Here is an 11,174-nt window from a genome sequence, read left to right as displayed (position 1 = left end):
TAAACTATAGCTTGTTTAGCTTATATACGTAAATCTGGCACTGAGTGTGGTACAACTATGCTTCTTCAGGAGTTCTTTCACATTTTCCTATTATTTCCAATAGATTAGCATACAGGAAGTCAGGGAAATAAGGAAAGGTTGGATATATTTTCCCCCCTTTCTTTCATGGGGTTCCTACTAAGGGCTGCATTTCAGCTGGCTGAAGATCTTTTGTTAAATTTCAGTGAGTTTTGCGAGTTGAATTTATCCTATTAGTGTCTGTTCAATGACTGTCAGCAGACCTCAATGAATTGGGTGTTTTTCTATGTACAGTGGTACCTCGGGTTAAGAACTTAATTTGTTCTGGAGGTCCGTTCCTAACCTGAAACTGTTCTTAATCTGAGGTATGACTTTAGCTAATAGGGCCTCTTGTTGCCGCGGCGGTGGTGAGATTTGTGTTCTTATCCTGAGGTAAAGTTCTTAACCCGAGGTACTACTTCCGGGTTAGCAGAGTCTGTAACCTGAAGCTTCTGTAACCTGAAGCGGCTGTAACCCGAGGTACCACTGTACTGCTGCTTTTCTTCCAGGGGTGGGAAGGTGCGTGTATTTGCATATATATGGCTTAACACAGCTGCCTACATTTTTAGACTCTCCATAGGGGTGTGGCTATGACAGACATCAAAAGGGGCAGAACTGCCAAGAGCTAGTGGTCGTGGATTGTAGCAGAAATATGGAAATCGCATTGTTGTTTTAACATGTAAATTTCATTATCAAACACTGCTATGTTGGGTGCTATTCCACTGCGCAGCTCTGAAATAATTTTGCACTGAGGAAAGAACCATGCATACAATCAGAACTTTGTTGTTCTTTTTGCTCAGCAATTCCCTCTGTTCCTCAGTTTAACTAGTGGTGTGTCTTATTAGCAAGTATTCTATTGTTATTATGGGCTGCATGGGGTGTCCCACCAACTGTTGTTTCTTAGGAAAGGGAAGGCCTTTCCCCAAATGGTGGGTTCCCCAAATGTTGGGTTGTTTGAACAAATCACACATTAATACAGCCTAGGACCCTCCTACCTACAAGACAGCCTCTCCTGCTATGGTCCACGGAGGACCTTACGGTCTTCAAAAAAAAAACATATTGGAGATCCCGGGCCACAGGGAGGTTAGGCTGACCTCAACCAGAGCCAGGGCTTTTTTGGCCGTAGCCCCGATCTGGTGGAACACTCTGTCACAAGAGACTAGGGCTCTGCGGGACTTGACATCTTTCTGCAGGGCCTGCAAAGACAGAGCTGTTCCACCAGGCCTTTGGCCAGGGCACAGCCTGATCCCCTCCTTTGTTAACCCTCACAGAACTCTAGCCCAATGGTTGCCATTAATTTGATTTTGATTTGATTTTAGAATGAGTTGATTTTAGATTGCATTTCAATTAATTGATTGGGATTTTATGTAAATTGTGTTTCTTTTATTGTTGTTAGCAGCTCTGAGCTTGGCTTCGGCTGGGAAGGGCGGGATATAAAATTTTATTATTATTTATTTTTATTATTAATCTGTGTGAATGAAGGCATAGTTGCAATTAGACCTCTCAAAGATCTAGCATTATTTGGGAGGGGTTTATTGTGGCAAAGATAACAATAAAAGGGATCTGAATTGTTTTGAAGAAGTGTATTGTGTCTGAGAAGTGCTCCGATTCCATTTGTAACAGTGATTCATTATACCACAGTTTGGACTTTTTTGAAGTGTGTTATGGCAAAAGACATTATGAAAAAATAAATTTTGAAAAAATAAATCACACTTACTTAATGCTCAGTGAAGTTCTGCAAGGCTGGCTGCCAGACGTTTGCTTCAGTACTAACTGTTGGCATCTTAAAGACTTTCACACACATACGTGGTTTAAATTCTGCAACACACTGGTGAGTATTCAGCCTTCATTTTGGAATCCCTGGCCTATATTGAAGAAGTAACTTCTTTTGCATAAGGAAAGGAAAGGTATGGTAGCATTCTAGAACACGTGTTATCCTCCCATCTACTTAAGCATCCCTCTGGACATCTTTTTTATTGTGCATTCATGATTATTTGTGCTTGTGATGGTATCTGGGTGGTTATACCTGATCTTGCCTTGCATACTGTTTGCACCTGCAAACATTTTGAGGTAGACACACAGTGCTTCATTCACATTCCTCCACTGCGTTAGGCTTATGGAGAAACCCTTCCCTTGGCTATTAAAGGAATGTCTTTCAAGTAGAGGTCTACCCTTAAAGACAGTGGGCCATGCTCTCTCTCTTGAATTCCTCAGTTCCTTTTCTGTATCTGCATGGTACTTTTGAAGGTGATGGAGGTAGATTACATCTAGCACACATCTAACTGCAGTGGTCAGCCTGTGCCTGCAACTTCATCCTACTGTAGTGACACATGTGTCACTATTAATCCATGCCAACTGCAGAATGAGCAACCATAGGCTTTGCAGTCCATGATACCAGCAGCTAAGTCTCCGAACATGTGGAAAACTGCAAAACATTTTTTAAACTGCTGATGCAATTTGTTATTTGATTGTATTTACTGTATTTTATGCTGTACCTCGCCCCGAGAGACAAAACTGAAGATCAGCTAATATTTTTTTAAATAAATAATGCAGTACCTACATTCTTAAAATACACAATCTTCATATGCCCCAGCTTCAAATTTAGCATAAAAGTGAAAGTGTAGGAAGCTGTGGTTGAAGAAGCCCTGAATTGTTAAAAATACAGGTCAGTCTTTTTATAGGATTAGTTTCCTATGAAAGAGGGAGCACTGGAGATTTGTGGTGTCTTTGTAGTAATCCACTTAATTGCAAGTGAATATGCTGAGCAGGTCAAGCACACAGTTAATACTAGATTCCCAGCGACATTATTTTGGCCCCATAAAACCTACACCACCTTATAGTGTATTAAACAGAAGCTGTCTGCAACCCCTTCCCTCTCCCAAGCCTCTTAGGTACTGTTAGACCAGGCATGCTTCCAAAGTGGGTGTGACCCAAGGTGGCTTGGATGTGAACACCTATATACCTCATTATCATGAAACCAAAGTCCCTAAGGCAAACTCTCTTCACATAATGTTAAAGATATTATTCTGTTGCACAATCATCTGGATGTGCCATAGGCTGTGTACACACTAAACCTAGAAAACACATTTGAAGGGTATTCTTTCCCGCAAAGAATTCTGAGCACTGTAGTTTGTTAGGAGCTGCTGGGAATTGTAACTCTGTGAAGGGTAAACTAACAGTGCCCAAAATTCTTCGCAGAAAAGATGGGTTTCAAATGCTTTGTGCGTATACAACCCTAGTCTTCAAATTCCCACTAAATCAGCACCTCAATTTACTAGGGTCACATCCATGACATACATTTAAAGGTTCCCCCAAAGAATCCAGGCAACTGTTGTGTAGTAAAGGTACTGGAAATTGTAGTTTTGTGAGGGGCAAAGCTACAGACTCCATGATTCAGTTATTCTGAGAAAAAAATGCACTCTGGGAAAAGTATGTGAATTAATAGTTTTGCTTGCAGCTACTTTCCAAATGGTGTAGAGCAAGTTTTTTTTTTGTTTTTTTTAGGGCTTCTGTGTGGTAAGAAATGACAGGGTATGGGCTTATTTTGGTGCAAAGTGGATGAAAATGCAGGATAGCCTTGACTAATCTAAAGTCTGTCTAATCTAATGTTGTTGGCATAGCAGATACTTCCTATTTCTGTCTAGCTTGTTTAGAGCAAGATTAGGGTATCCACTTTATCAAATATAGACTTTTTCATTTATGAAGTTAGGCTTTGGACAGGGAATGAGCAATTTATCCCATCAAACTGGCTTTCTCCTGTCCCATTATGGAAGCTGTGAGGGGAGAAAGTAGGACAATGGTTCCACTCTTGCAACCACATTACTGTTATTTTATTATGTTGTAATTGTTTTTGTTGTACTCCTTGTCTCCCTTTCTCTGTGGAGTGTGAGAAAGAGGGAGAGCCATTAGATGCTCCAGATTACCGAGGCAGTGTAAACAGTACAGCTTCCAAACAGGAGCCATCAAATGTTCCCCCACGAAAGTAATCTGCATGGTAGAAATAAGTACCAAAACCCGCCTTCCCATCTGTGTCTCCTCATTTGCCTCAGCATCTCCGTCAGTGCTGCAGGTCCTGGTTTAGAGGGAATCTCAGATGACATAATCTGGGTTATCGAGTAATGTTAAAAATATGCCAGCAAAAACTGTATATCGAAGGTCTTGAAACTATCTTCTGAGAAAGGTCTGCAAAAGTCCATTTCCAATCCACAATTACCAACACTCAGCTGCATCCTCATATTGGCGGGCGAACCTTTAAGTGAACTGGCACTGGTAAATAAAACACGAGCAGAGGTGGGGTTTTATTTGCCCTACGGAAGAGGTTCTGGGTTTTTATTTGGCTACAGAGCGTGGCGAACTAAGTAAATTAAAATACAGCGCATGACGCGGACCGTAACAGTAGCAGGGCGGAAGCACCTCTGCGAGGTGACAGCGAGGCCGCAGCCGCCTCACGCACTTCAGTTACATAACGACGACTCCTCAAAGGTTCGCAGCGCTGCCTCTTGCCGCCCGCGTCGCCATCCGTGCGAGCGGAAGGACCCGAACGGCGCGCTCGCCCACGCCTCACCCATGTGTTGCAAACACGAGCCGCGCACGGGCTGGCCCAGGCGGCTGCAATAAAAGCGGGGCCGGGGGGGGGGAGTAGAGACACCAGTGCGCGCACCCCGCACGTACGTGCACGCGCGCACATGTAACCCAGCGGTTCCGGCGCCCGCGCGCATTTACGCGGCTCGCCACGCGCTTAGCAGAAACCTCCACCGAAGCCCCGTGCTCATCCGGGACATTCGCGCCCGCCCTGAGGGCGTGGTCAGGAGGCCGGTTAGCCACGCCCCCTGACCTCATTTTGTATTTGTTTGTCCGTCGACTGAGGGCGGCTCGCGGCTGGAGTTTCGCCGTTTCAGACGAGCTCGTCCCTCTGTGTGTGTGTTGATAGTGCTTTAAAGGAAGCCGTTAAGTTTTGTGGCTTTGGTTCTCTCAGGCCCGCGTGGCTCCAGAGCTCTGCGCTACGCGCGCGCGCGGAGATACCCGCTCCTTCCCTCCCTCCCTCCGCCAGAAACCCGTAAACACATTTCAGAAACGTGAGGCAGCCGGAGGTCACGTGTCGCGCGGGCAGCCAATGGGGAGGAGAGGGCGGCGCCGGGCGGCTCCTGTAGTGCAGGGTTGCTGCGTAGAGTCACAGGGCGGGCGGCGAGGAGAGCGGCGGCCGGTTTGTGGTTGCGTGTGAGGGGAAAAAAACATCCAGGAGGGGAACTAACCGCCGTCCGTTCAGCTCGAGCCGGGTCTGCGTCGAACTCCGCGGAGCTCTTCGACCCCCCCCTCCATCTTCTAACCGCCAACTGCGTGGAGCGGACGCGGGGCTGAGGAAAGAAGGGGTAATGCGTTTCTCGCTGGAGGCCATCGCCACTGCCACCGGAGCTGCTGCCGCCTCCACAGCCGCAGCTGCCGCCTCCACCGGGTCCTAAAGCCGCCGCTGCCTACGGCCCCCCGCTCCCCTTGGCTCCCCTGTTCCTTCTTCTGTATAACCCCCCCTGAGGGTGTTTTCCCTCAGTGGTGGGACCCCGGCTCGGCATGAGCCGCGACGCCGACTTCATTTATTCCTGAACAGCCGGTCTTCCCTCCGACTTATCTTCCCCCGCCCGCCGCCTCAACATCCACCGGCCTCCGCCGCCAGGAGATCCTGTGAGGGGAGTAACCGGGCGCCCCTCGGAAGATGGGGGTGAACGCGGTGCATTGGTTCCGCAAGGGGCTCCGGCTCCACGACAACCCGGCGCTGAGGGAAGTCATCCAAGGCGCCGACACGGTGCGCTGCGTCTACATCCTGGACCCCTGGTTCGCGGGCTCCTCCAACGTGGGGATCAACCGGTGGAGGTCAGTGAATGAGTGGGCGCGAGGATGCGGCTCATTTTTTATTTAGCCGGTCGGTTTTTATAAATCCCCATTCAGAATGTTGCGGGGAGGAAAGGGGGGGGGAATGGGAGAGGTTTGGGCGTCGTCTGCGCACGCGCGTTGGCTGCTGGTTATACAACGCCGTTTCAGGTACTATGTAATGCCGGTGAAATCAATCTTGACGTCCTGGCACTCGGAGCTAATGAAAGGACGGCGCACTTCGGCCACCCGCTTATGTTCTCAGCATGACTTGATTTTTAAGGCTTGCCATTTCCCATGGGAACGGATTGCGTCGTTAACTTCTTAAGCAACTGCGCTTCTCTCACTGCATGCAAAAGAGTGCTGATTTAAAGCGATGAATAAATTCTAGCCCATGTTGTTGTTGTCAAAAGGATTTTTGGGTACTCAGAAAAATTGTATAGTTCAATACTTATACAAACAAAGCAAAACCCACTAAATCTTCCCTCTGTTTCCTGTTCTCCAGCCGAACAGGGTAACAAATATTTGTGAAAGGCTCCAAAAGTTATACCCATTACATGTTTGTCACTGTCCGCTTTAAAGATGTGATCTTTCACTTTAATGCCCTTGCTGTGCAACAGAGGCTTTGCCATCCTAGGTTATATATGTGTGGCCATGATGCTCACCTTCCTCTTGCTAGCTATGACCTACTCCTAATTATGCCCTTTCCAGCCTCTTCCTTATGCTGGCAGCACTGAGGTAATTGTACTTGCAGTTCCTTCTGTTGCTGTGCAAAGCAAGACATAACCTCACTTGGATATTTCGCAAGAAGTGTTATGCTCATTTTCCAACCACAGACATTGTGAGGCTAAGAGGCCTACTAAAAGTTGCTTCAAATCAATAAAATATTGGAGACACTTGTGTATATTTGTATGTAGCTGTTCCAAATGGTGCTGAAAAGTTAGGCAATGAGAGCTGTATCTGACTTTTTTTTTGGTGAGTTCAAACTTAATAGGTTAGTTCTTGTCACATAAAAACTGTTCAAAACTGGTGTCTGGTCAGTAGCAAAGGTAGACAAATGATATGGACTACTTTGACATTCGTGGAACACAATAAAGATGAAGAGGATTATCAATCGCTGTAAGGAGTGTGCAGGTCTTTCAAAGGAAGCTTCTTAGTCAGTTGCATTCTGAACTAATTAAACCAGTTTATTGTGAACCAGAACTGCTAGATATCCACATGTGTTCCATGGCTAATTCACAGATAACTAGAAAACTTGGTACATAATGCTGCTGGGCAACTTTTACTTGAAGTAGAACTGGTGTGGGGGCAGGGACAGGAGTCTAGTCTAGTCTTCTAGTTTATATTATGCTACTTACTATGCAGTATGGTTGGTAGCAATTTCTTGGTCATGGCAGATAGTAAATATTTCTGCCAGGGCCTCTTTTGGGTCTGGATTTAAGCTGCTAAAGGTATGTTGTCATCTGTTCACCATTTTAAAAATTGTGATTTTAGTCAAAAATAGGGTATTGAATGAATACTTGGTAAAATATATCAACACTGTATGTATAGTAGGCACAAGGAAATACTAGTGGAGATGCTTAAAACTATACAGATGCTGTAAGATGTAAGGAAAATGCATAGTACGCTTGTGAATGTATTTTATTGATTGCTGTCATACTGACATGCCAGATGCCTTATGTGGTGTTACTGACCTCCTTTCTCTTGTCCCCATTCCTGGTGCATTTATTATAGTTCTCATAATGTAAAAGCTTTAAAGTTGAGTCTGAGTTTCTTTGTGTAATGTTTTTAATGCACCTTATTTCTTAGCTAACAAGTTGTTCAAGACGAAAGTGGTTCAGAATATTTATGACAGATCCTGTAATGTGTTGTTGTAGTAAGACTTCTGTGAATTTTGCTTTGAATTAAGTGGCTAGCTTTTCATTTGGATGCTGTTGTGAGAGTCAGAACAGTTTTAGAATTTCTCAAGTTTTGCATTAAATTAATATTGAGATAGTATATTAATTTAAAACTCTACTTTGAGACATATTAAGTGAAGTGATACATGGCAATAAATATTTCAAAAAATAAACCAATATTCATAATTTCAAAACTTTTTTTTGGTCCTGGGAGTTGGTTTGGTGTAAAATGGCGTGTTGAATATGTGTCAGTTTTGATTATTTGCTGTCACTCCTTGAGTTGTTCTTAGATTTTCTTGGTTAATGTATGGCAAACTTCCTTTTGTAAATTTATTACATGTTCAGCAATACTTCATATGTAAAAATTTTTACATACATATTTGTTTAATTAATTGCCAGGGGTAGTAGATTAAGGCAACATGAAGCATTCTCTTTTTTGTTCTTGAACTCTGGTAAAATGTAATAGCAGTTATTGGTTAAACAATTAGCCACAACAAAAGGACTTCATAGGTTGGGGATTATCAGTTATTTTTTAAAAGATTAGATCTAGGCCAGAAGTGTACTTAAATCTTAAAAGAAAGTAATATTGTAGTCACTTGTTAAAATGCTTAGGGGGCTGGTTAGACATATATCATGGTGCCATTTCTATCATTAGTCCCAGTGGCCTTCTTTAGTTAGCTAGCTTACAAGACTTAAGATTTTTTGAGGTTCTAATAAAGGTATTGCCTGATAGTGGATTTTTTTTCTTTAACCAACAAAACTTCACATGCTTTTATTGTCTCTTTGATTTGTCACTGTATACCTGAGGTAAGCATTATCGTTATCAAAACTGAGTGCCTTGTGAATGTTGTCTTAGGTCCTGCAGTTGAGGAAAGTTGGAGTATAAATAAATAAAAGTTAACTGGTAGTGGCATTCCTAATTTGAGTTAAGGAAATTCATTGTGACAGAGTAACTGGAGCAAGTAGATAGAACAGCCTTTCTTCAACATGCTGCCCTCCAAATGTTTTGGATTCAGGTTTCATCATCCCAGACAATGTATCATGCTGATTGAGGCTGATTGGAGTTGGAATTTGAATCATTTGGAGGGCACCAGGTTGGGAAAGGTTAAATAGAACACTGGACTTCTGTCTCAGCTAGCCACAGATTCAGTGACTTGCCCATTTGTAAAATGAAGGGGGGGGGGACATTTGCAGCGGGTGCTAAATATGAATTAAGAATGAGTTGAGAACTGAAACGTCCCACTACATAAATACAATATATTGTAACTTTGTGTAGTAGCAAACAAACATAACTGTTACTGCTGTATTACTTAAATTAGTCTTGGAAGTGTGTGTATGCCTTGCTCTGGGCAATATAATCATTTGTAGACTTGTTTTAAAATTACAGTGGAACCTCGGGTTACGTACCGTCCTCCTTATGAACGCATCGGGTAACAATCTCCGCTAATCCGGAATTAGATGCTCCTGGTAGCGAACTTTGCCCCAGGATGCAAGCGGAAGTTGTGGCATGGCTGCAGCAGGATGCCCATTAGAGAAAGTACACCTCAGGTTAAGAACGGTTTCGGCTTAAGAACGGACCACTGCAAACAAATAAATGTTAACATTGATCAGATAGGTAATTTTATTTTTTGCATTTGGAACAAGAATCTTTCAAACATGTTTTTAATTGACTTACCTCTGCAAGAGTCATGTTGTGTTTTAACCCATGTTTTCTGAAATGGGTGCATAATTCTGGTGTAGAGCAGGGAGTATATTCACTATATTTTGATGACAATACATTAAATGAATGGCTTCCCTACTCGCCCTGAAAATTCCCTTGTAAGACAAATAGGACCCAGTTCCTAGAATCCTGAGGAGGAAAGAGTGCTGTTGTGCTCAGGTCCTACTTGCAGGCTTCCCTATGCATTAGGATGGCCACTGTGAGAACAGGATGCTGGACTACGTGGATCACTGGCCTGATCCAGCAGGGCTATTCTTACGTTCTTGTGTAAATATAGTGGCTATAAGAGGAATCTGGTGGAATGGGAATAATCAGTGTCCTTTCAGGGCTCTCCTGAATACATAGAGCGAAGAAATGTGTCTTAAGGGTGGTATAGCACTGCATGTCAAAGAGGGCATAGAAACCAATCTAGAAAAGGTGCAGACTCCTCCATAGAAGCAGGATTTGAAAAATAATGTCATTACTGGAGACATAGTATCATACCGCCCCCCCCATCAAGTTGAACTTGAAATGGAGAAATAAATCAGAGGGATCCAAAGTGTTAATAGTGGGTGACATTGCATTGAGTGATATAATGACAAAGAGATAATGTTTCTAGATACCCTAAATGACTGTTTCTTAAAACAGTTGGCTAGGGAATGAATGGGGCATGGAGCTGGAATTAATTGTGTTGACCAGGACCTAGAGCAAGATGTAAGTGTTGCTAAACTAAGGGGAACAGTGACCACAGTAATATGAAATTCAGTATACATGTAACTGGGAAATTGCCAGTAGAAATCCAAGGTTCTGTATACGCTATATCTTTAAAGCACATTCTTTCCCTCAAAGAATTCTGGGCACTGTAATGAGGAGTTGATGGGAGTTGTAACTGTGAGGGCTGAGCTACAGCGCCCAGAATTCTTTGAGAGAAAGAATGTGTTTTGAACATTCTTTAAAACTATAGTGTGTACATAGTTCAAAACAGTCACATTTGACTTTGAAAAGTAAACCTATTTTAAAAATGAGTATGACAGGGAGAGTCAAGAGAATCACAACTCTTTTAAAAGCTTGGAGTTTATTTGAAGCCATGGCAATAGAAGGTAAACTAGAACATATGCTACAGATTCAGGGGCAAGAAGGCATCCCCCCCTCAAATTGAATAAGATAACATGAAAGCAAAAAGAAGCAAAAAATTATGCAAAAGAGGGAAGCAGAGGGAAGGAATTGAGTATATTGTTAGATACATTAGCAGCACAATCCTACATGTGTCTGCTCAAAAGTGAGTCCCATTGAAACTGGCTATAGGGTTGAAGCCTAAAACAATAAAAACTGATATGTTTGAATATGTTGGAAACAGAAACTGTCCAAGACATGTTTGGATCCTGATAAGAGATGGAAAGGTGTGCTAGGGAAAGATGGAGAGCTTGGAGAGAGAGCTCTAGTACTAACTGACAGATCACTGGGGCAATAAATCCACTTGAGTTCTTAAGGAACCCAAATGTAAAATTGCTGATCTTCTTACAATAATGTATAACTTGTTCCTAACATTAGCTTCTATACTAGAGGGCTGGAAAGTAGCTAATTGAACATCCAGGAAGTTACCAGCTAATTATAACTGTTCTGTATAAATTGGTAGAAAGCACTATCAAATTATCAAA

At 43.1% G+C, this 11,174-nt stretch overlaps 1 protein-coding gene across 4 annotated transcripts in view; it reads left to right on the top strand.

The window, feature by feature from the left end:
* Nucleotides 1-4,705: 4,705 nt before the first annotated feature.
* CRY1 (cryptochrome circadian regulator 1) overlaps nucleotides 4,706-11,174 on the top strand; it is a 32,027-nt gene continuing 25,558 nt past the window's right edge. Inside the window, exon 1 of one of the 4 annotated variants that reach the window (XM_083400209.1) lies at nucleotides 4,706-5,922. In XM_083400209.1, coding sequence (XP_083256335.1) covers nucleotides 5,765-5,922 — 158 coding nt within the window. In that variant the 5' untranslated portion in view covers nucleotides 4,706-5,764. The remainder of the gene's footprint in view (nucleotides 5,923-11,174) is intronic. The other 3 variants (XM_083400208.1, XM_083400211.1, XM_083400210.1) reach the window with 3 other exon arrangements.

This window comes from Podarcis tiliguerta, assembly GCF_965153285.1.
Source record: "Podarcis tiliguerta genome assembly, chromosome: 10".
NCBI classification, from domain to species: domain Eukaryota; kingdom Metazoa; phylum Chordata; class Lepidosauria; order Squamata; family Lacertidae; genus Podarcis; species Podarcis tiliguerta.
Note: the sequence above shows the minus strand (reverse complement) of the source record. Positions and strands in the feature narration are given on the sequence as shown.